Raw genomic sequence first — 27,992 nt, forward strand, 5'->3', positions numbered from 1 at the left:
TTATCGTGCACATTTCAGTTTAATAATCATGTTATAGAATTTTTTTTTTTTAATTTAAAAATTACAAACATTGTAGATTAATTTTAGTATTGTTGTTGTATATATATATATAAAACAAATATGTTAAAGTTTCATTTTAATTATTATATAAAAGTTATGAATGAGTTTACTTATTACTTGAATACTTGATTTCCTCTATTATTTCCCCTTTATTAAAAGACTAGCTATTTTATGAGAGGTTAAGGTAGTTAGGTATCTATTTGTTATAACTTTTAACTGATATTTATGAATATTTTTGAATTTATATTAAATTTAATACAATTATTATGATTATAAAAATATATATAATTGTAGGAACAAACATTTTTTGCTTTTTTTGTTACTTATAATTTTACTTTTATTTTTCGTAGCAGAATATTTTTTTTATATTTATAAGCATTATAATATAAACAATAACCTGAATATAAAACTCTAAAATAATATTTCAGTTAGACAGAAGAATATGCGAGAATTTATATTTGAGCCATTTAGGATGTAAGCACTAAACAATACGATAAATGTATTGGTTTTACATTAATATGAGTTATTATTCTGTTTTGTATCATTTTATGGGATAGTAAAAATACTTTGATTTTAAACTAGGTGGTTTTTCATAAAAAATTAAATCTAGTTTATATATTAGGGGAGGTTGAAAGTAAAAAAACTGAGTATATTTTACAAAATAATCGAAAAAAAGTTAAAAATAAAATAAGGAAAAACGAAAAACGATTATATGACAAAATTTATTTTGTTATTTTGATGTAATTAAATTAAAAAAAAAAAAAATAACTAAATTACCAATGTAACCAAATATTTATATTATAATTTTCTATAGGTACATAATAAAATATTTTGAATCTTTAGAAACTTTTTATAGACATTCTAAATTTTTAATTTTTTAGATTGTTTTTTTATAAATGCCGATAAAAAATTTAGCACCGGATAAAAAACTTAAAATTTTATTACGAAATTCATCATAAGATGGTCTTATGTGAATATAAAAATATTAAAAATACATATTCATTATTCATTAAGTTTTAAGTTTGACAATATTAGTCATTTTATAGAAAAAAAGGTATAAAATCTTTAATTTTTATAGCTTAAATATGAAAATTAAATACAATGTTTCTTTTAAGTATTTCGTACTAAAATCTATAATCTAAAAAAATATAAAACACAATCATAAAATTTTCATAATATATAGGTTAGTTATATTAAAATATTATCTATTTAGACTTTTCTACCTAAAATCTAGTCATTCTATCTTACAGCAAGGTGGTATTGGCTCAAAATTTAATAATAAGGTTATTGTATTATTTTATTATTATAATTAAATATTAATAATAATATGAATGCAATATTTACGTAAAAAATTAAATTAATCTACCCTAATGGCTAATAAAAATTAAAAACAGTAAAAAAAATAAATACTTAGCAGTAAAAACTATCATAAAATATTCTTAATAAAATAAAAGGCGACAGTCCATCTCGCTGAGAATTGTTTGAAAAATAACAATAAAATTTAAATTGCATGCAAGTATTATTGTGAATATTTTGTTGCCGTGGAAATCGTGTTACGGTATTTCTAAACAATATAATTATTTGATGTTAAGTGATTTTAAATTATAAAACTGAGCTTTGATAGTAATATAATATTATAGTGTTATAAAACGTAGTGTATAATGGATTTTGTCGTCACCAAAGTCGTAATCTCTGTGAACCATAATGTGCTTAGCATTGAGTTGGTGTTCAACATACTCCAAAGAAAAGTGTTCGCCGACAATAAATTGGACGTTTTTATTTTAACTTTAGACATGGATAAAGTTAATGAAACGGCTGAACATATTAAAAAGTGTTGTTTCTCTAACTTGAATGGTACTTATATTTATTTATGGAGTGATCCATTTTACGTAAGACATTCATAATTTCAGAAAACACTAACGTTTTTGAATATATTTTTTTTATATAATTTAAAGTTATTATAAAACAAAATTTTTGGAAAATTCTTTTATTTTTTTATCGTTATAATTTTTTAAGTTTTTCTCTTTTTTGAATAATAACATAGTTTTGAATTTCTTATTTCTAAGAAGAATGTGAAAAATTCAGAGTAATTCAATCTTCAAAAATCAAATTTCGGACTACTGACTTATAAATTATAGGTATTTAAAATTGCGGTGAAAAGAAGAGTAATAGATCGACATTCTATACGGTAATTTCTTTTTCGTTTATCATACTCGTAAGATCTTTAAATGTTTATTAATTATAAAATTCATTGAAAATTTGATTTCCTTAATATTAAAAAATATTCTGCTTTAGAATAAAAAATTAGAAATGCATGATGTTACTAATAAGGTAAAAAATAATAACGATAAGTAATAATAAAAGTATATATATATATATTTTTTTTTGGAAAAAAAATGAAATTTTCAAATATTGTGTGTCTCGCGGTGAATACATAATCATCTTTAAAATTGTTATACATATATACATACATATGTAATACAACTTACATTTAGTTAAAGAAATAGGTAGGTATGTGCCTATTAAATGTTTTTTTCAAAACATGACCATATTTTTATATAAAAAGAATTAATTAATCTGCATTAGTCATTTACCTATAATAAGTCATGATCGATTTTAATAGAAAATATTTATATTGTAAATAATTTAAATAATCTTAATAATAAACTAGTTTCTATAAATATGGTATACATATAATTATTCGAATTATCACTCTATACCTATAATATTGTATAAGAACCATATAATTAGGTTATAATTTTATAAATAAATAACTGTTATCAGTTCGACGCTGTTAATCGTATTTTTTTTGTGAATATTATTAATACATTCAACGGTAAACGTGGAGTTGGTTCCCGAAAAAAATACTGTCTAGTATACAACTGTTCGAATTGGTTTCCGAATAAAATTACTGTCTAGTATACAACTGTTCGAATTGGTTCCCGAATAAAATTACTTATCAGTAGGGCAGAGGACTTGTAGCTCTAAAAAATCACCTGATATGCACTTAAATATACAAAATATGCATTAAAAATGAATATTTTTGAACGGGTGCCAGTTAAAATCGCGAGAATAATATCGGACAATTGATCTCAAAATAACATATTGCAGGGGGCCATTGACCCCAAGGAAGAGGAGTCGCGATTAGGGCCATAAAATCTATTTCTATTTCATTGCACCAGATAACTTGCGCGAACACCACTAGTAAAATTTAACAAGATTGTATTATCATGAAAGCTTGCGGGAGCCAATTCGTATGTTACCTATAGACAACCCGGGAACCAACTTGTATGTTACCTGTAGACAATCCGGGAATCAACTCGATAATTGGGAACCAATTCGTAGTCGTCCCATTCAACCATCGTTACTATATAACTGTACAACCACCACTACGAACATCACGATCATAAAAAATATGTTTGCAGAATTGGTTGTTACCGGAGATTATCTCGAAGCATTCTTGAAGGCCGACTATCTCCTACTAATGACTAATTTGAATGCGCCGGACTGTAAAATTCTAGATAACATCCAAAACTTAGATCACGTTTTCAAAAAGGTCAAACTTAATAAGTGTTTACATACTTACATACTCTATAACTACGTTTAAAAACCGTTGTGAATATATTAAAAAGTAATATGATATAGGCCAAATCGTTCGATCGTCTTGCTAATCCAAATGCCAGGATCGTCGTTATGGGACCATGGTCAAATACGTGGTTACAGATTTTTGCGGAAGTTGCGACACGCCTGAACAAGTGCAACTTTACCGGTTTGTCTAGACATCACGTGAGTAAAGCGTTGGGGCTCATCGCACGAAAACTTGACGTAAGTTGATTGTGAATACGTCACAATAATATAATACAGTAATCACAATAATACATTATTAATATTCATATACTTACCTACAATAATACTGTGGTTTCGTTTTCGATGAGAAATGTGTTTTTATAATTATATTATATGTTTGGATGTACTGACGATGTCGTTATAAAATTTACCAATAATTATACAAAAACAACAACATATTGTGCAAAGATGAATGATAAATATTTTTATTTTAATGATTAAATAGATTTAAGTGTTTAGTACAGTATATACTATGACAAAATATAATAATATATAAGTAGGTATACTCGTATAATAAATAAAGGCTAATCTTTCATAATTTAAATTTTAATTGTTATTATGTGAGCGGCTGGAAGTATCTATATCGACTCCCTCCTTTTATTTGAAGGTGGCCGTATCGGCTCCGATCCGATGCCAGTGGTATAGACGTATCGGCTCCCATTCAACAACATTTTCTTTCCCATTTACTGACTGAGAACTAGCTACGGTGAGAAGAAATTCTCGGTAGGCATGGTTAAAAATTGTGTTGAATTAAATTTTTTTTTAAATAATGTAAAATTAAAAATTAAAAAATTAAAAAACCGGACGCAATACGGCCATTTAATGGATGGCAAGGAATAACGACCCGGAGCCGATACGGACTCATTAACGTCTAGCGGGAGCCGATACGATATCATCCGAGCGGCTGTTGACCATATGGTCTTCTACATACCTCGTATACCCTCATATTATAATATAGACAGTTTGTTTTATGAAAATGAATAACACTACTCGTGAGTCATGATTAAAATATAGAAACGTATCAAAATATTTACTATTTGTTCTGTAATTACTAAAATTTGCTTACATTTTAAAAATTAAATGTTATAATAGTAAAATTGTTAATCCGTTTTTGATATTTTTACCTATAAACTTGTGTAGTTGTTTTTTTTTTAAATTTCTGGAAAAATAAACCTTATATTTTTTGATTAATACTATAATAAATAATTTAAAGATGTTTCACTATACATTTTTAAATCAATACAATTTTTTAATAATTTATTTTTGTATTAGGAATATTTTAAAATTTTGAATGGAGCAATGAATGTATTTGATTTTACAGTGAAATTTCATTGGTTTTCTATTGCAGATGAGTGAAAATTCTTACTCTTGCTTCATTAGGTTTTCACTATTTTTTGATATAGTTGAAAGAAAATTTATCTGAATATGATTTTTTCGGTAATACTTATATTTTTTTTTTAAAACCTTTATCAGCTTAATTTAAAATTTAAAATTTATCGATAATTGATATTTATTTATATTTTAACATGTACGTATAATAGACAAAATAACAAAAAATATTGAGCATACGAAGACGTTTACGTCAATATTGGAACTGCAGCATGCAGCACTGCGTTACATTAACCGACTTTCCTACTAATGTCTTATCTTTATCAAATACAATACAATTATAGGTATTTTAGATGTTAATTATTAGCATTGAGTATAATATACTCTAATAAAACTATATATTATATAGTTATTTACTATATATACTCAATGGTATTAGATAGTGACAACATTTACAAAGACAGGTTTGTTATAAAATAGTTTATTCGTTTTATAGAAAAAGTGATTCGTTATACAGAAATAGATATACGCATGATTAATAATGAAGGTCGTGGTTCTTGAAAATAATTTGTTTAACAAAAAATTTTATTAAATGGAAAGTTTACTGCCCAATATGTGTTTTTTTCTGTCTGTCATTACTTTTTAGGGAAATATATTTTGAGATTTCGATATTTTTACTTTTAGTTATTTTGGCAAATTATCACTCATGATATACATGTTAAAAGAAAATTTCAAAGTCAAATATTTTAGGTGCTATACATAGTGTAATACTAAAAATATAATAAGTTACGTATTTACATACATATTTTCTTTGTGTAAAATAACAGTGTGAAATGCAAGAACTGTCAGACGTATACGTTTGGGGAAAACATTACTTGGACATAACTGACGCTAAGAAAAAAACGAATTTTGGACCGGGAAAATATGATTTGCAATGTACAGTGAAAACGCAGAACGTTACGGATCTTTTGTCTTCGAATTGGATTGACAATTTTTTCACACCACAGTTTGTACGCACCATACACCTCGTATATACTGCAACAAAATATATATATATAATTAAGACTATAGTTCATTTTCTGACAAATATATTATAAAAGTTTACTCAATTTTAATTTTATAAATTACTAAATGATTTACGAGTTAAATTAGTTAAATTGTTTTCATATCAAAGTTGATATACATATCGTACGTAAAATAAAAATATTTATTACAAAATGTATTTGTGGGTCTTACTATAGTAACAATTCCTAACAGAATTAAAGCATATTTAATATATGCTAGTATAAATTGTATTATAGACTTCACTTCAATTTTGTAACCTTAAATTTTTTCATCCCAAAATTGTTAAAATTTGTCAAATTTTCCGTCCTAATATTATACATGTGGTATGTAGGAAGCAGTAGAAACCGTCAAAACCTACAGACAATGTGTTATATCGGCAGTTTGCTATCATATAATCGACTGGTGTCGGGGCACAGGCGAAAGAACAGTGTGTATGACACTTTTCGTACATCAACCGGGACACATTAACGATTGCGTTTTTTCATCATATCCGGTTGTCATTAGCAAATTTGGTAAAATATCTGTTCATGTGAGTATACCTACCTGAAAAATATTTCGTTTTTCGTTCCTATTTTTATAATTCCATAAAAATTTAAGTTATACGCAAAAATGATGTTTAATATTATAAAGTGTTCCAATGTAAGTGTATATAATGAACATGTTTGCAGAAAAAAATCGATTGAATTTAACACAACTCATCGTATAATGTTTTCCTACCTAATATTTTGTATTTATATGACTCTAATAAAGAACAATAGCTAATGAAAGATTTTTACAAACTTATATTTTTATTGAAGATATTTATGGTTAACTTAATCTATATTGTTTTTTTTTTTTAATTTATTTTCTCATTTGTTTTATCTAATCTAAATACGTAGTTATACAGGTTAAATATTATATTTCTTTAGGATAAATTATACACTTTTGTTGAGAAAAAGAAAGATAGGAGACTTACAAAAATTTCATAAGATTATAGGTGTTTAGTTTGATTTTGATTTTTTAATTTAATCGGTTCTTTTTTGTAATTTTCAAAATATATGTATTTTTTTTTTATATATATATAATATGGGTAACTGTTTAAATTGACAAATATATTTACATATTATGTAGGTTGGGATATAAATATTCGATGGTCATAAAAATATTTAACACAGGGATTTAAATACTTAACGGCACTGCATATACATTACACTTCATAATAAACATTACGATTTTTATTTTCTGATGTTAAATTATTGTTATTTTACATTTATCATTTACAACTGAAAAAAAAAGTTTCATATAGTATACATAAAATTGGATTTAATCATGAATAATTATAAATGATATTTAACTAAAAAATGTAATAAAAATCGATAAAATGTATAATTATTTGTCTTAGAACATTGAAATGGATTCGTTACAATTTGTAAAATTGTATAGATATCTTGAAAATCAACAAAAAGAAAGGTGTCTTATTCGCAACTATATCAAGCACCATAATATCGTGTAATATTTGTTTCAACCATTAAAAATATTGTCGTGATTTTAAATGAAAAAAAAGATTGAGTATACAGATAAGATTTTGATTGTTTTATACGTTACAGATTAAAAAAAATAATATTTTATATAGCTCTGAACCTAAAAAATGTGTTATGATAATTAAATTTATAAACAAAGTATTACGTTGAAATTAAATAATCTTAATATTTGGTAATAATATTATGTTATGGCAGTAGTTAATCACATTTTATTAAATTGTAATTACTATATGGTAGCTATATATTGTACGTATGTATGATAAACATGATGTATCTTAGTAAAACCTTTTTAATAAAATAATATAATTTGATTTAATTAATTAAAATTTTGAACATTTATTGGTAATTTGTTACTTTTTTTTAAAAATACGTGCACTAATGGGACGTGAAATATATTTATTTTTTTTTTTTGTTAAATATTTTATTCAATCTGTTACAAAAAAAACAATAAGAAAAGTTTAGGAAGTATTAAAAAGTAGTAGAAAAAAATAAAATAAAATAACAAGAAATGTATAAGTATTTAACAGAGCGTAGAGGCCTCCCAGTGGAGGTACTACATTAGCAGAAGAAAAAAGATATGAGTATAAAATTTAATTATTCAGTAGGTTTCTACACCATTTTCGCTTTAGCCATTTAGGAGGATTTCCGGGGATAGTCAAGGAAGAGATGTCGTGTATGATTGGGTTTCTATGATTTAAAAAACGGTTATGGAATCTTTTGTAGTGTGTTTTAGCCACGTCTGCAACAAAGGGTATAGAGAGATCGTGATGGAGTGTGTGATTGGAAACGTAGTATGGTACTTTAGTGATTTGTCTTAGAGTTTTGGATTGATAGGTTTTTATTTTATGAAATATTTAATATTTAAAATAGACTAAATGAATTAACGAAGTACAAAACGAGAAAAAAATTGTGGTCTATCAACTGAAATAAATTGTGTATTCTGCTTTCAAAAGACAATAATTTGTCAGAATATTTATAAATATTAATTAATTTAGCTATTCCAATTTATAAAGATCAACTAAACACAACTTTCAGTGATATTATAATATTATTTATTAGTAGAAAGAATAAAAACTATCTTCAAACAATTTTAATTTATTTTAGTCTTAAATGTGCAAGACATGTATATTATAATATGGTAATTAATTTAAAAAACGGAAATCGATTCTTAAAATTATTTTAGTTGATTATATTAAATGCATCTACTTATAAAATTTAAAAACAAAAAGTGAAATGAATATTTTACTGGTAAGCTTTTATTTTATCAGTCTACATAAACATATTTCTCAAAAGCTACCTCTGTAGTCCTGGTACTAGACCAACACCATGAAGTCCACCACTTAACCGACGCATAAGCTAATAAATAAATAATTCATACAGGCGTACAGTATATTGTATTCAGTATAAATAAATAGGCAGTTTAAAGCCAATTATAAGGGGTAACCTTAATATAAACCAATATTATTTCTATCATATTTAATAAATTTAATTAACTCAATATTATACTGTTAGTTTCATATATTATTATTTAATAAATGACTGATTATTTTTTTATAAAAGCTGATTGATATCAAGCTCAGATTTACATTTTATTTAAACAGAAAATTACCATGATTAAAATAAATGTAATTTATCTGTTATTTGTCTACATTTTGTATTTAATTTATTTAAATAAAAATTCTATTGCTGAAAATAAAAAATTAAAACAGTCAAAAAGTAATTTTTCACCAAATATATTTATTATAATAATTTACATTATAACTAAAAGTCTTTTTAATAATTAAATTTTAAATATTACTTTTAAAATCGATAATTTGTAAACTATATTCAGATATAAATACATTTTAAAATCAGGTATATTATATCCACGCAATATTTTGAAATTGCCAATAACAATTATTAATTCCACTTTTTATAAATACCAACACATTATACCTATAAAATATTATAAAATATACTTACATGCATACATGAACAAATATTTTTAACAATAATATGAATGTACATACAGTGTAAGTATTAAAATGTTTAATCATTTTATATAATTTTGAGCATAAACATGATCATAAAATTATACAAATTTTAATAAAAGTATAATCATAATGAGATACAAGAAAAATCATAACAATAATGCAATATATGTGTTTTTACATACTCGTACATGTAAAATTGCCATTTAGGACAACAGAGATTTTAATTTCCTATACAAATAGTAAGAACAGTCCATATATTATTAATATTAATAATGCCACCAATATGGATACTAACGTATAGTGAATCATGTACAACCTAAAACAGAAATTGGAAAAAAATAAATAATAATAATCAAATACTTGCAATAAAAAAATTATGACCAATCAGTCGGAATGTATGTTATACTGACTTAGTATTTCGTTTCATTGCCTCCGGCAAAGTGTCCATTGGTTCTTTTACAATGTACAATCTAATTCCCATCACATGTTTTTTGAAATATTCATTCCAACTTAATTTGGATATGTCAAACTTAAATAGGGACTGGTCCAATTTGGACAGCTTTTTTATCAGCGATTTTGTGTTATCATCATGGAACGTCCACGAATGTAGACTAAAGTACGAAATAACAGCAGTAAATTTGTGTATTTTTTTGTATCCTTCTATTAATCTGAAAAATAAAAATCGCAGGCATATAATATGAGTAAACGTGCGTCAATATAACCGATTGGTCGAAAAGTATTATTTAGTCATATAATAAAACCAATGAAACATAGAAAAACTATTCAAACAAAGTAGCTCTTACAAATAAATTAAGTAATATTACATCTTCCATTCGAAAATTGAAATTTCCCTTTAATCTTAAAAAAAAGATGAAGTTACCATTACCGAATCCAAAATAGAGCACACCCGTCTAACCTACTTCAATCCTTATAACCAAAGAACCAGCTCCAATATATGACATGTACAAGGAGCACTTGTCAATCTACCACATAGTTACTAAGTGCCCAAATTATGCCTAAGCACAAAAGATCTTCACCGACGTAATTTCACTTTAAATAGTACTGAATGAAGAAAACACTCAAGTAATTTGTCTATTTTTCAAATTTTAAATAATTGTAAATTATAAAAATCTTTTTTCTTTTGTTTCGTTTATACACTAATATATTTAAGCTACCAATAACAACCATTGTTATTGGAGCTTTAACAGCTAATTTAAAAAAAAAATGTATTATATATTATTTTCATTTTTCGTCGTCGCGTACTTACTGTGGTTTTCTTCCCGTGAGTTTGGCTAAGGAATCGACAATGTATGCAGGTATAATGTGAAGAAGAAAACATAAGATTGAATATTCATATTTGTTTTTGGATAGTCTCAACATAATTGGCCAAATCTATGTATAAAAGAAAAAAAATTATTTTTATTTGATCATAAAGACTGTCTACGTGTAAATAAACCATTTTTGAATTCAACATAATATTATTATTTAAATCAAAATGTCTTTGGACCACTTACCGCTCTTATAGAGGGTATTCTGGATCCATATTTCTTGTTATAAAATGAAAATTCTCCCCATGTCAAGGGGTTAGAGCTCGAAGAAACGATATTGTAAATTTTTGGCACAAACTTTTCTTTATTCAAATCACTGGAGTTTTTATAATTTTTCCTAGAATATTGTATTTTATGTTTTAATTTACTTGTACTTTTTATATAATTACAATTATACATCAAGACCTTTAAGGCGAGAATCTATAGTAAAATTAATTATTGAACTCGTAAATTAGTAGTACCTATTACCTATAAAATGATTACGTCAGATAAATTTGGTGTATTTAAAACCGTAATAGTATATAATTTATTTTTAATTATTAAATCAGTAAGAGTTATTAAACCAGTGCAAATATTTAATTATCTCGATGGTTATAAAGAAAATTGCATATTACATTAATACCCGTAGACCGTTTTTTCTTAAAATAATAATAATATTACAGCTACATCAAAAATCAATATAACTTTACGAGATTTACTCGACTACCGACTTATTTATTTCTTTATAGTACTATACATCTATCGAAATCATAATTAGTTTATACTTTATTTTACTGTCGTACGAATAACATCATATATGATTGAAAAAAATAAATATTCTCGTACCATATGATGCTGGTCAGTAATATTTGAATTTTTATTTCGAAGGTAGGGCCCTACATGGTAACTATTTTGAAAATACATTTTTTAACTGACTATAAACATCATTTTGCTTTGAGGACTATCAGTCATATGCTATGTCAAAAATATTTTAATTCTTAATACATTTTAATAATATGACTATTTGCACCGATTTCAATGCCACACAAACGTGAAACAATTAGAAAATATCATAGCCCTCGTAGGTAATTGTTTGTAAAATCGTTATTCACCATTGATTGTGAATTTCCCAGGCGGAGGCCAAAATAGCGTTGGTAACGAAATCTCCAGGTATGATGTCAGCTATTTTAGTATAATCTGTACGCATACATCTCATGAGACCAATGCCGGTAGCAGCTACGACTCCTGTTGGTCCATAAATGTTGTTGATCCACCCGGGAATAGGTTCGTCACTGGTTGCGACAACTACAGTTCAAATATAATTTACAAAACCTTATAATTTATTCATAATAACGACCATAGGAATGAATTAATATATCAGTAGTGCAACCAGAAATGTCTAGGCGTAGGACAGAAATCAACAGGGCATAAAATAAATATTTTTATTTTCTACTTAGATTTTATGATGACAATACATATAATATGGAAGTATTACTGCCATGAATATTATTGTTACTATAATTAATATTAATATAGAATACATTTTATGATATATTTATTTTCCATCACTTAAAAAGAGTAATTTTTTTATTATTATTATTATTATAATTAGCTACTAGTATAAATTATGATAGATCAACAATTATTATACATAATATACAAGAAATTATTACAATTTAATAAGAGTATTTCAAACGGCTAAAGAGTTTCAGACTTGTTGTACTACTGTATCATAATACATAGAATCAAGTAAATTTATTACTCACTCATCGACGGCCTTATCACCCCGATGGGCAACTCTTTGCCATATGTTAAAATTTCGCCTTCGGCTATTGCTTTTGTCATTGCATATGTGTTTGGCCACTCTTTCAATATTCTATATTAATTAAATAAACAATTAACACGGTTTAATTTATTAAATCAATTTTTTTTTTTTTACCTCCAATGAATTTTATTCATTAAATGCGATTACTCTTAAACAATATATTATAAACCGATAAATTATAGTTTAAGTATTTTATTTATTTCTATCTATTTTATTTATTTTTTATATCTGATTATCGACAGAAGTGTAATCGTATTATACTTTTTGCTTAGTATAAATGTTTCAACTTAATTATTGAATTTTTGCTCTATCTATTAACAGAGTACAGATTTTACCGATACGTAAATATACTACTTACGAAGGAGTAATTCTAGTGATGTAGTCATCGTCAAGACTGTTTACGAGCTGTAACAAATTATCTCCAGATATTGGTGGCTTATAGAACACCTCATCTACGACTTGTCTCCCGACGCAATTTGAGTAAGCTGTAGAAATGTGAACGAAAGCCTAAGAGATAGAAATTATAAATAAAATGAAAATAAAAACAAAACTGATCAATTTAGTTGTGACTAGTTGTACAAATTGTTGTTATTATTAAAATTATTTAAATTCTAAACGGAGCAATGAATGTATTGATTTTATAATGGATCTGGATTTTTTATATAAGTACACGATAAGTTGTAGATAAATTTTTTTTGTTTTCAAAACTGGAAGTGGTTTTAAATATCAAATTAGATCTAGTTTGTACTTTAAAGAGATCTAACTTAAAAATTGCCAGTATTTATTTTTATAATTGGGACAATTATTAAGGAAAAACGGGAATTTTTTAAGCAAATTCAATTTTCAGAAAAATTAATTTTTTTTTAATGTAATTTGAAAATAAAAAATTGTAGGTACTTGAAAGTTTCACCAAATATTATAATGTTCATCAAACAATAAAATTTTCTAAATTTTTAACTCTTTTAAAGTTATTTATAGGCATAAAAAATGTATTTTTATTATTAAAAATTAAACCAATACATGTCGATTAATTTGAATTATTTACTGGGTAGAAATGCTTAAAAATTTAATTTAAAACCTCACAAAATATATTCTCATAACTGCATAAATGTATTAAAAATACATTGACACAATTTTTTTCATATATATTTAAAGTTTGAATTTTGACGAAATTTAAATAATAAAAAACAATATATTAACTATTTTGTTATAATTTAAAAACATTATCGTGAAAATTTTAAATTGCATGTATTTTATATTACTATTAGTATAAGTAATAAAATTTTTGATTTATTTTAAAATATTATCTAATTATAAGTACTATGAATTTATTTTTATTGTTATATGGTATTTACAGAAGAATTTTATTACATTTTGATTTATATAATTTTATATAATGTGGTATAAATATATATAATTTCAACAACTAAATACTCATAATAATGCAAAATAAATGCAATATTTTTGGAAAAAACTATATCAACCTATTATGTAGGTACTAAAAGTAAAGTAATTGACTTAAATAGCTATATCAAAAAAAAAAAAAAAACATCATCACTTGATGATATAGGCTGATAGACTGTTTCCACTCAGAATCATTTTTTGTATAAAATGATATATTATTGAATTCAAATGTAATAGACCTAAATATTGATCCAATTGACACCTAATATACTGTAGAGCGGTATTCCTCTACCTAATTTTTTTAAGTGATTTTAGTTGAAAAAAAAATATTATAAAAAGTGCATAGTAATGCATTACCTACCTTTAAGTTTGGCATTTCTTGGCTCATTTTTAGAATATCTTGTAAAGCAATTATATTGACATTTACAGCTTTTCTTAAATGTTCATCAAATCTTACTGTGGCAGCTGAGTGTATAACAATATTAACCTTAGTTAAAAAAAGAAAAAAAAATTATTATTAAAAAGAAGTTAATGATATATATAATTATATTTGAGTGTTATATTAATTGTTACTTCATTTTTTAAAATGTTCGTGTTTTGTAGATCTATTCCTAAATTTGGTAAACAACAATCCCCAATAACTGCTGTGATCTTTTCTAAATAATTAGGTTCTTGTTTTTTCATTAATTCAAACAGCTGAAATTATAAATCAAACATCTCAAGTCTTAATTAACAAAAAATAAATTTTAAAATGTATAGATGGTATTTATTTAAATTTTGATTTTTAATACTTTTTGACTACTTAGCCATGATTACCATGCTTTTATTGACATTATAGTGATATTGATTTATTGCTATTTATTATTTTATTTATCGTTATCATTAAATTTATTTTAAAAACAATTAAAAAATATAAAATTAACAATATAAACAAATTAATAAACATATATTGAATATTCATGCAATTAGATGAAAAAATATCAACTAATTATAATACATTGAAGTTAAAAATAAATTTATAAATACATTTTTTTTATAAAATATTTAAATAATACACGTTTTCACTTGCTTTTTTTATAAATTATATTAATAGCATAAAGAAATTGTAAATATATTTTTTCAATTAAATTATAAATATATATTAATATATTTATAGATATGTATACATTATATGATACATATTTATAAATTATATGCATAACTTTTAAAAATATTTAAATTTTATTTAAAGTATTAATTGCCTCTTTTAGAGGTCAATAACTCTTTTTTTCTTCATATTTTTGACATTCGAGTATTATGTGTTTGCTGTTCATTTTATATGTTTTTATTTTATACTTTATGTTCATAAATATTATTGTTTTTCACTTGTAATTTTTGATACACATATTTGATTAAAAAAAACAACAAATATGACTCAGTCAAAATCCATTTACATGTATTATTTATTCTATATCCATGAATGAACATATAAGATGTTTAAAAAACAATTGAACAGAATATTTTTAAATATTAAGTTTAAAAATTGTAATTGAAAATTGAAAAGCTCGAAAACTTAATTTAAATTTTAATATTTATCTCAGATAACTTTAATTTTAAATAATTTAATAACTATTTATTTCATCTTATTAATTCGCTTTAATCAAATGGACAAGCAAATATAGTATAGGTACAGTTGGTATATTCAATTATGTCTTAAATTTAAAGTATTCAATGTAATATATAATTTAGCCACAATATTATACATTCAAATCTAGTAAACATTTATTATCCATAATTTAATTTCAAAAATTATTTTCTTAAAATTATCTAAACATGAAAAAAATAAAAATATTTACACACCGGATCATTGAAGAGCTCTTTAAACCTTTCTTCTGTAGTTTTTCCTTTTTTCTCTCTGATCAAGACATAAATTCTTTTAACTCCTGAACAAGTTCTGAAATAAAAATAAAACATATTTTTATTAATTTACAATATTTTTTTATTTATTTATATACAATATTATATCAAGAACTATTGGATTAATAATTAAGTGTTCTTAATTATTTAGTTGGCTAACATTTAAAAATTAATTATTTTAAATATGTAATTAAATGCTTAAGTATTTTACTGTTAAAAATTTCAAAAAAATAAGTATATTATTTAAATACCTAAAATTTAATAATTTACGAAGTTTTAAAATTAAATAAAACAATAAGATGTAATGAAAAGTTATTAGATCGTATACGTTGTACTTGTACAAAATATAATACTGAATGTGTGTCAAAATATTAATATGCTATGGAAATAAATTTTCTTTCCTAAATAAAATAAAATCTGATATTTTCAGTTGATATAGCAGTAGATAATAATATACTTTCATAGAATATTTTTATTGGATCTTAGTATTTTCAGTCATAATACTTTACACGTAATAAAAAAAAATCTAATTTAGAGGTAAATTCCAATTTTGGAATTCAAATTTGTATAAAAATAAAATAATAAAACCAACTCAAGTATACATAAATTAAATTTATAAATATTTAAATATTCTGCATGAAGGATACAGTATATTATATTTATACTCTTTGTTTTCCGCGTTTTGTTATCATAAATCATAAGAAAATAACCGTAGGTATACACAACTACTCAAGTATTCTAATGTCGTAGTAAGCGTATATACAAGCATAGGAATTACATTTAAATTTGAAATAATAAACATGAGTATGAATTTTAATTTATAAAACCAAAATTGTAGAGTTTTACAGATAATATTATTTTCGTCCATCGTTTTAGTTATATATAGTATTTAAAAATAATTCTTAACGATAATAATTCTACTTCGTGCTGTAGGTACACTATCAAATAGGTACAGTTAAGTTCTACAAAAAAGTTTCAAATTTCAACGTTCACGGTGTTACACGGTGTATACAATATTACACGTAAGATTATTGTAACGTACAAATAATTGAAAGCAATATTAATAAACTTAAAATCAATGATATTTTTAAATAATTTAGTATAGATGAATAAAATCACTTTACATAAAATTCGTTAGTTATTGTGGAAATACTTTTGTAATAGATTTGTCGTAATTGACATAATACTTCGGATAATTAATAATCAATCAATACGTTGTATTTCTAAATAATAAAGATAAAGTTAGCAACCTTCAATTTTTTTTTTTTTTTTTTTGTTATACGTATATTATATTGTAGGGGTAGTGGGGTAGGTCATTGTTTAAATATTTTCTTTAGTATTTCAAATATTCTTGCCACGTCACTGTATACATATATAGTCGTGTTGACATATTATTGTATATTTGAATATATTTAGTAAATATTATGCTGTGAATTCACACATTATACAGGTGATTAACAACTAACAATTTAAATACGATTAAACAATGATATGTCGTGTAATATATAGAAGTATTCGAATGAATAGCTATTACCTGATTAGTTTTTCCAGTATTAAATTTCCTAAAAATCCAGTAGCGCCGGTTAACAAAACTGTCATACCATCGTAAAAAGATTGAATTTCTGACATCTCACGAGTTTTGTCGTGGCTGTTCAAATCAAAATTATCCATGGTGGCAATATCAGCTGGCATCCTGAAATATTAAAACAATATGAAAATTAAAAACTATACGAGTAATCAATTAAAATACAGCTAGTTTTGTTATTATTCAAATATATTGTGTTATTATAACTAATAAAGTAAAAGAAGATATTTATCCTTGTATATGTAGCATAATATGGGGGACTAGGCAGGGAATTTCATTGACCAAATACGCTTTTCATACTATATAGTTAATTGTCGAAACACGTAGAAAAAAATTTTTAAAAAATTACCATTGCGTTCTAAAATATTAAATAAAGGTATAGAGTATACCTATACTATTATACATATAAGGTGATATGGAAATTAGTAGTTACGTTAATATTTAGCTTCTTGAACTTGTATGTTAATTAGTAATAGATACCTACCGTATTATAATAGTATATCTACGTAAATTCATATCAAGAACATTTTGGAAAAAAAATTATAATACAATAACAAAGCTATACACTTAGTGCAATATTACTATTAATAACTCATTAATACAACTACGTTATGATTATATAACTATCTTTGTAATTATTTAAAACAAAAGTATTATTAAGCAGGTTTACATAGTTATAACGTTGGACTTTTACAGATAATAATCTTGAATTTAATTAATTTAAAATTAATTTAATTTAATCATTCAATATTTTTATTACTAAAATAAATTTGCATAACAATATAATTTTTATCTTATTGAAAAACACGAGAATACGAGCATTTTATACTAAAAACTCATAATAAAATTCAAAATACTATAATTAATAATGTAGTTATTATTATTGCTGTTGTCAACAACCGCAGCTAAACAAATTGAGAAACAAGAAAAATATAACTCGTTACACAAGACACTAGGAATTAGTTTAGAAAGGAATGTATTTTTATTTTATATCATTCCTATAATAATATGTGTAATTGTTTCATACTAGACAGACACGTGACTTAAATTGATTTTTTTAGCTTATATTTATATAGATATGACTGTATGATGTATCATATAGCTATCATGTAAAAACCAATCGTAATATTAAACATTATGTTATTATAAAACATATAACTATATAACTGTAAATATCTAGAATACATTTTTAGTTTATTTATATTCCTATAACAGGTTATACTTTTTTTTAAACATTTTTAACATATTCATCCAATTGTGTAGCTGCAAAAGTGAATTTCTTAAGGTCAACTACAATAATAAATATATTCCGTCTGCCACGATAATACTCGCAGACCATAGCGTTTACCAAACGTTAATATAAGTAGATACTATAAAACGTATGTATCGAAACCTGACCAGGCTAAACAGCTCTTATACATGCGTGGCCGTTGACCGAATCATTTAATACAATATAATATATAGCAAAATAAAATTTTATTTATTAACAGTGGTAGTCTTTAGAAGCTGTACCCGTAGGTATATCTATTGTAAAATATATTTATCAAAATACATGCATACGTAGCTATCTAAATTATAAGATTTTTTAAAATATTTTTAGAATTTTACATATAAATACAAAATACATGACTGTTATATAATGAGTATATCGTATACAGGTGTATTATGTACACAATCAAAATTCTTTACGAAGACTTTAAAAGCTATAAATAAAATACACATCAGATATAAATAGTATATGTTCTAAAATAATCAAAACATTAAACTGAATCAAATAAAAAAATTGACATTGAAAAAACCAAACACAAAATGTTGAAACAATTATAAATTGATTAAGAATTGTATAAACAAGACTTATTCATGAATTTCTCGTTGTAAAAAAGAACTTCCTAAATTCGAAGCAGTGGTATTACGCTCGCAGTAAAACAATTATAGCAGAATGTTAATGATAAGAAAAATATTGACTAATTAAACTATGATAGAAAACCTTGATTTTACGCTTGGATACCTAACTAAGACAAGAACATTTTGTATCTCCTAAAATAAACCAATATAATCAACAAAATATAATCTAATAATAGTTCTAATATAAAGTTTTATAAATACTTTAAATAATTTCAACTAGTAATTAATTAAATGTAACTAATAGCTTTTTATGCAGAGTAGTTGTTAAAAGATCAATAAAAAAAAAAAAAGTTAAATTATATATATTATTATAATTATACTATACGATTATATAACACCCTTTATTAGAAACGATATAATACGATATATATACGTCATATTTGAATAAAAACCGATATTCGTAAATTTGTACTTACAATAATTAAAGGTTATTATATGATTATATAATATATGGTAGTCAAATACTGAAGTCTTTCTGTTTGTATTTACATTAACCAGACGTATAAATGTGTAGTATAAATTTCAAATCGGTCTTTCATTAACACAATGAATGTATAATATCGTATGTCAAGAGTTAAGACCTTTAGCCATAAACAAATATATAATTTGTTTAAAGTAAGAGAGTAATGAACGTACAGTATTATAATTTAAAATTCTAATACAATTTGTATTGGGTGTATTCTAATGATTTAGCATTTGATGTTGGATAAACATGGTTTGATATTTTTAAAATTGTAATTTTAAAAATAACTTAAAGAGTTCTTTTAGTGAATTTAAGATGAGTCGAACACTTAATACTATTATTTTAGCTATAATTAACTAGGAAATTAAATTAAATAATATATACGTAATTTTAAAAGAAAATTAAGCTATTGAAATAAATGGATATATATATATATATATTTCTTACGACAGATTGAACAAAAGTAAATGCTAGGCTCAATAAATCTTTATTTGTCAAATTTGAGGAAGTTTGTATACTAAAAATAAATTTAAATATTTAAGTTTTATTTAATAGACTGAGTAATTACTGATTTAAAATAAATAATTACGCATATTATTATTGTATTAAACTGTATACCTAGTTAAATAAAAGATACTTGGAAATAAATATCTTTGAATAAAAATGTCACATTAAAAATAATATACTGTAGAAATTGAATTTAATTAAATCATCTTATTTGCTTATTAAGCTCAATTTAACACAGAATATAATTATTGAAATCAATTAATTTGTATAAAATGTATAAGATGATAATATAAATTAGTTTTCTAAAAATGGTATACTAAATATTTTCTTTTTTACTAGGGAATAGCGAATTATTCAGAAACGCGTGAATTTCGTTTAAATAAATACATTTTGTTATGTATTCTATAAATATCATTCTTAATTTATGTATCTACCTAATAATTTCTATATAATTATAAGTTATAGTTATTATTTTATGTTATTTAATAACAAGATAAATTAAAAACATAAAAAGTAAATCTTAATAATGAATTAAAAAAGTATAAAATGCAACAAATAATATCGGAATATTCTAAAAATTTAAATTTAAAACTGTTCACATTATTTTTTTAATAGTCGTTAAATTTATAAAGACATTTAAAACATAAATTACCTGTATAGTTCTCGTCCAAATGTTTCAATAATTTGGTACGGAAACTTCACGTTAATCTCGACGTTATACTATTTGTTATTATAATTGTATAATTGAAATGTGTATAGAACTATATAATATACTGTTAACTGTTAACTTGGAAAATATTACTATAAAAATCTATCCAAGCTACAAATACAGGTACAATATTTCCATAGAATAGTAAAATAAAACCGTGAGGTCTACCGTCCGTGCACTGCCTGGCTGGTTTAGTGGAACTGACTAATACTAGATCTGTACCCACCATGCGTCAATATACTTAAATACCATTTGACGGTCTAGGTCACACTCGAAACAAGAAAAATTCCCCATGACACAGGTGAAATGCGCATCATATATTCACAGCAGAGAAATTACGTTAGTGTATGTATTAGCATTATTGGATCATATTTTTCTTCAATATAATTTATATTAATATACGTAGATATTGTATCGGGAAATCACAATGTTTTTCAACGTACAAAGTATGCTCAATCTGTTTTCCTCCGTATGATTTATAGACGTAAATTTCATTCAAATTCTAGTTTTAAATTTTTGAATCAATACCTACATAAAACTATACTTAAAGGCATTACTCGTTACCATAAAAATGATCAAAAACTGAGCCAAAACCGCACGGATATTCTTATATTACTGTTTATCGAAAGCCTATTATCGCACAGACCAGAATACAATATATTTTATTGAATTTTCAAATGTTATAAACTTATAATTGTAAATATTCTAAATATCACTATCAGTTATTTATAAAATATTATCCACAAACCATAATATTAAATGACAATATAATATTATAAAAGTTATATTTTCATTCGTTCACATAAAATATAAATTTAACACTATTTAAACACACAATATGTACATATTTTTTTTAATTTGAATTTGTATTATTACCGAACTATTATTGGAATATTTAATGCAAATGATTTACGATGATTTGAACAAAATAATTTCTATTATTATTATTTTATACTAATTTTTTAATGTGTAGTAAATTAAATGTACACAGATTATATGCGGGTTTATGAACTTTTACCTTCTTATTTTATTGCCATGTTTATATGTAGTATTATATGGGAGTTGTGTTTAAGTGATAATGGAAAACGCCCTACTTATAAGATTATTTTTATTTAATTAAAGACTATCCTTTGGTGATATAAACTACTTTCAAACTTTTTTAAATAACTTATAAAATACATTTTTAAATCAGAAATGCATCAGAAATGATTATAATTTCTGGGTTAATTATCTTTGTATTATATTATTATATTAATGATGATAATCCTTAATAATAATTTTTTATAAAATATAAAATAAATATAATCTTATTCTATTAGGTACTAGGTATTAAGTACCTAATACTTACTATACTTGACTAAATTTTACAAATGTATAACATTTTAATAAATTCATATTTATTATTAAATTTAACTAATAAATGAACAATTTTATTCGAAATCGACTCCAAGTAAAGACCAATACAAGTATATTTTTGTATAAGTACAGTGGTCATTGCTTGATGTGATCACTTTGATATAAACAAAACTGATAACATAATCTGATTGATAACACTAAATTAAAGTTGAAAAAAAAAATAAAACGTACGTTAAATCAAAAAAAAAAATGTAGAGTTTCATCAAATTTAGTATACACAATACATAAAGTACATATTATGTAGGTATACAAAATTTAAAATTGTAAAAAAAATAAATAAAATGTAAATAAATATCAACTACTACTAACTTGAATATTATTTTTTTTATAGATGTTTGTTTTTTTTTTACCGTTAAAAAATCATTGATAAAATGTTCATATTTTTAATGTATTTCAAAATTTGACGAGTATTGTTGCACTCGCCTTCATAATACTCTTAGGGCCTCTTTTATTTCAAAAGGAGTTGGAGATTTTTTAGTATCTGTTTATGACTCAAACTCAATCTTTTCATTTTAAACTTTTCCAGGTTCATTTGTTTGTGATAAAGCATGTAAATATCTTCTTCGATAAAATTTGATGTAGTAAGTATATTTTCATCAATTTTGAACCAATTTTCAAAATCTAACTTTTTCATATTCTTCTTTTTCCTCCTCCTCGATACTTTCTATAAAACCTCCATGTTAAAGTAATAAGTTTCTAAGATATGTTTGTTGACTATCAGTATATTTCTCTTGAGATATTTCATATTATATGTTATTTATTTTTTAGTAATTCAAAGTTTACATTCGTTTTTGCAAAAACAATAACATTATCTTGACCAAGTTAGGACCGATATACTATATATATTATAATCGTCATTGTTTTACATTTGTATTTAACAGCGATTATGGAAAAAATATATAAATATATTATTAAAATATCAGTATAACAAGATATTATTTTTATTGTTATTTATTTATTTCATAACTATTTAATTGATTTCAACATATGATATACGATATCAAAAAACAGTTGAATGCTATGAATAGGTTCGTATCATCATTAAAATTGGTTTAAATTTTACGAAAATATTATAGTGTATAATATAATATAATTGTGTAGAAGAAATATAAATAAAGCAAAAAGTTTCAAGTCACTAAAAATAATATTTATTTTTTTTCAATTACAACAAAATAACTATAAAATCATTATTTTTCGTTAACATATCCAACTTTTTAAAAGTTTTTAACTTAAATGTTTATAAATAAATTGTGTATATTATGTGATTTCGATGTTCTTTAAATCGATAATTATTGTCATTATTTATTGTATAGAACTTATTAAAAATGTATTAAATATTCAAGTTTATTGACCGAGCTTAACATTTTTATCAACATTGATTGACAGAAAAAATAAATAAAAATTCGATTAATTCAAATATCTATAAATAACTTAAAAAGAGACAAAATATTTTGATAACTACACTGTTAAAAAAAAAAAAAAACTAATATAGTTATTTTATTTAATAATAAAAAAATAACAAAATTTATTTTGTTAAATAGTTAAATATCAGTGTTGTCTCGTAAATACTTATTCCCACTTTTCTGTATAGTTTTTTCCTAAACTTTTCTTGAATATTTAAGAGATTACCAACTAAATACAATTTGTTTCTAAAAACCAAAAAGAAGTTTAAGATTGAACCATTTTTATTATTTTAAAAGAAGATAACAGACACAATAAATATACACATTGTTGTAAAATCAATACATTTGCTCCATTCAGAATCTAAAAAGTGCTTTATTCGTCAAAGTCGTATTATTAAAGAGCATAACATCATAAGAATTTAAAAATATGATCTTTGAGTAAACTAAAATTTTTAAAAACTAGAATTTGAATAAATAATTTATATAAATTATAAACGGGGTAGCATAAGCGAAAATGCTCAGTAAATTTACATGTACATATTGGTGTATATAATGATCTACACAATACCTTTTTTTACCGTACGCTGTTATAATATACATTATATTTATATTTTAATATAAAGTCATATTATTTGTGTTATTTAAAATCTCTAGAAATCGAATTATAACAATTTCGAACGTACCACTACAGTTATCATATGTATAAATATTTTATTATGTGTGTGTGTACATATTATACGCATACAATATTGTTATAGCATATCATAATCGAATGAAAGGGTGGGGGGGGGGGGGTTTACCCATTTGCACAAAAAAAAAAGAATTAATTCATTTTTGGTACAGCTGATTTGTGCATAAATAAAAAAGATATTTTTTTTTCAACAGCCCATTTGCGCAAATTTACGTGCGAAAACATTTTACATTAACGAATTAGTTAATTTGTATATTTAAAAAATGTAAAGTCTGTAATGTATTAAACAATTATTTTTAAAGGTCTATAGGTTTTAAGTATTACTGCAGCATGTAAGCGTGTGACTTTCAAAGACATAAGTATTCTTCTCAAAAAAATTAATTTTACTGAATGAATAACTATATAATTAATTCAAATTTTACTATATCTGATGTATCTGCTGTACAAAAAAGTATTTACCGTGCTCGTAAAAAAAACTCATTCTTCAAATTCTAAACCTAGTCTGATGTTCAGCATTAAATAGTATATATGTATATATATATATATATATATATATATATATTTCATTACTTCCAAAAACGAAGATTAAAATATGTATTATTGAATATTATTGAAAACTATTCGTACAATTGACTATGATTACCGATAACTCATAATTTTCAAAAAAAAAAAAAAAAATGTTTTACAAATTATTTATTATTTATTTACAAAAAATGTTTATTATTGGTTTTGTACAATTAACAATAAATAAAATAAAATTATATCGATTATTATTTTAGAAAAAAATATATTATTGTATTATATTTAAAACAGGTAAATTTGGCGCAAATGGGCTGTTGGAAAAACATACCTATTTTATTTTGGCGCAAATGGGCAATGCCCTGGAAGGTAGGTACATACCTTCACAAGTCAAAAAATTGTTCACAGTATATTAAGTTGACGTAACTTAAATTGTTCAATTATGCATGTTAATTTAAAAGTTAAAACAAATTAAGCATGTAGAATTGTTTGAAAATGAAATCATTTACACAAATATGATTTTTACGAGTTTTTCTACACTTAAGGGGATTATTTTTTTTTAATTCAATACTATAAATATTTTATAAAACAGATTTCACTGTATTATTCTAAAGAGCTTTTTGTGAAATTTTTAAATATTATATACACAAAATCATAGTTTTAACGAAAATAATTCTGTCCCAATACTAACAGAAACTAGAAATAAATATTATCATTATAATTATTTTAATTTTTTATTCATAAAAAAATATATATGCACCATTTTTACAGAAAATGAATACTATTAGTGCAACTGTATCAGATTACAAAATTATAGAGAGAAGTCATGGACAAAAGTTTAAAAAAGTATATTAATTATAAAATTAGATAGATATTCAAAAGATATAAATTGTTACCTACATTCACTAATTAACTATAATTTAATATATCAATATAATACATATTACTCTTGAACGAATATAATTTTAATTAAAATGTATTGAATTTATAATCCAAATCTTGAAATTTACTCTAATTTAAATCACAGAAAGCTGATTAAATTATTATAATATAATGTCTTATTAAGCAGATATTTAATTTATTGAGCTGGTCCTGCTACAAGCTATAAGCTATATGAAAACATCGTTCGTTAACCGAAAAAAAATAATAATAACAAACACATAAAACTGAAAGAAGAGGGGAGATTTTTGCATTATTTCTGTCTTAATTAACGAGATGGATTTTTAGGGAAATTATTTATTTATTGTTCTATATTTAGATGAGAGTGGTTTGATCAATTATAATATAATTAATTAATAGTAAACAATTATTACATGAGATTATAATTATTAAACTGTTAAAAAAGTACAAGATTTGAATATGCATTAAAACCATTATAGTTACACATAAAATAAAATAAATATTAAACTTATTTAATTATTCATACATTTATTTACTAGACAATTTAAACTATAGTTCTTAAATTGAAAAGGCACATAAAAAGTATTTGATTATCTAGTGTTATGATTAGGAAATAGGAGTAGAGAAACTAAATTATTTACTTGAAGCCAAATTAGTCAAATCATATTAGGATAACCATAGAAACAATTTCTAAAACTTTTATAATTTATTTTGATTATAACTATAATTATCAGCTATTATTGTAATCCATAAATATTATTCCCGCGTGACCATAAAAATTGTTATTATTTTTTGATATAATTTGTTTATACGTGATAACATTCAGTTGTAATTTTTACTGCGGTTTCCTCGGCTCGTCATCAAATTGAATTGAGTGCTAAATTCAAGAAAAGAGGCTCGAAATTGTAACTTTAATTTTTAAATATCAAAGTGAGTTCTCGGTAATTTTGACTCACTCTCTTACTGTTAATCATTGTACATTTTGTCCCAAGGTTGGGGTCGTTAATGAATCTAAAAGTGTAAGATCGGCTAGGTTCAGAAATAATTATATTTGTACATCACAATTGAAAAATATATAATTGTTATAAAGTCGACAGTAAAATTTGTAAATGTTAATATAACATCTGATGACTTAACTCAAAGTGCTTATTTTTATCGTAAAAAGTGGCAATGAATTTAATATTTAAACTAAAATACTTTGAACTTCATTTAATATTGGAATACATTTTTTTTTAATACTGTTGATTAAAATAAAATAGTAATTTAGCGATTCTTAAAATATTAGTCATGCAGTACTATTTTTATTAATGATACAAAACATAATCTTATTGAATATTCTGCGTTTAAAATTAACCAATATCAATGTCACTATACTTTTAATAATTATACAATACAGGTTAAACAGTGAAGTGGTACCAAACTTTAATGTCTGTGTAAGAAAACTAACTAATTTTAATCAAAACTTATCGCGTAAAAATATGTATGGTTATTTAATTTACCTTTTGTTATAAGAAGTCAAATAAATACTGAATGTTATGCCGCAAAACTTTAATCGAATAACATTAATAGGTGTTATAAGGTGAAGACATTTTTTGAAACAACCAATTGACTGATGCTCACGAACTTGACTGCTGTCATCTGTTGTGTCAAATAACTATAAATGTTTTAAAAACAGCTTACATGACTGCAATTTATAACTTTTATAAAGTTATTTATTATTATTAGAATACGTTGAGTAGGGCTTATCTCAGTAATCACATCCGAATATACGATATTATCGTTTGTAGTTTTTGCAAAAAATCATAAATATTTTTTAATTTACATATTTTAAATTGTAATTTTTTGAAATAATTTGGTATTTCCGTGAATAACATGATTTATACTTGGT

General features: G+C 23.7%; 2 protein-coding genes across 5 annotated transcripts; one reads left to right on the top strand and one right to left on the bottom strand.

Moving 5' to 3' along the window:
* The first annotated feature begins 1,721 nt into the window (after positions 1 to 1,721).
* LOC112593655 (malate dehydrogenase-like) lies at positions 1,722 to 7,573 on the top strand. The gene is made up of 6 exons (XM_025338159.1): positions 1,722 to 1,914; positions 3,486 to 3,616; positions 3,706 to 3,885; positions 5,844 to 6,026; positions 6,413 to 6,610; positions 7,463 to 7,573. Exons 1-6 carry the CDS (start codon positions 1,722 to 1,724, stop codon positions 7,571 to 7,573), a joined length of 996 nt encoding a protein of 331 aa, XP_025193944.1.
* LOC112593817 (fatty acyl-CoA reductase wat-like) lies at positions 5,961 to 21,390 on the bottom strand. Of its 4 annotated transcripts, XM_025338386.1 has the most exons (13): positions 21,119 to 21,390; positions 17,541 to 17,699; positions 15,950 to 16,043; positions 14,684 to 14,806; positions 14,472 to 14,597; positions 13,065 to 13,213; positions 12,648 to 12,757; positions 11,994 to 12,186; positions 11,089 to 11,239; positions 10,842 to 10,966; positions 9,985 to 10,242; positions 9,757 to 9,890; positions 5,961 to 6,051 (listed from the first exon to the last, which is right to left on the bottom strand). In XM_025338386.1, exons 2-12 carry the CDS (start codon positions 17,696 to 17,698, stop codon positions 9,803 to 9,805), a joined length of 1,575 nt encoding a protein of 524 aa, XP_025194171.1. In that variant the 5' UTR covers position 17,699; positions 21,119 to 21,390; the 3' UTR covers positions 5,961 to 6,051; positions 9,757 to 9,802. The 4 variants fall into 4 exon arrangements, with proteins under 4 accessions (XP_025194171.1, XP_025194173.1, XP_025194170.1 ...); XM_025338385.1 differs by lacking the exon at positions 5,961 to 6,051 and having other exon boundaries at positions 9,697 to 9,890; XM_025338387.1 differs by lacking the exons at positions 5,961 to 6,051; positions 21,119 to 21,390 and adding an exon at positions 19,913 to 19,992 and having other exon boundaries at positions 9,697 to 9,890.
* Between the last annotated feature and the right edge of the window lie 6,602 nt (positions 21,391 to 27,992).

The sequence above is a fragment of the Melanaphis sacchari genome, unplaced genomic scaffold (genome assembly GCF_002803265.2).
Source record: "Melanaphis sacchari strain LSU unplaced genomic scaffold, SCAv2.0 Contig20_pilon_pilon, whole genome shotgun sequence".
NCBI classification, from domain to species: domain Eukaryota; kingdom Metazoa; phylum Arthropoda; class Insecta; order Hemiptera; family Aphididae; genus Melanaphis; species Melanaphis sacchari.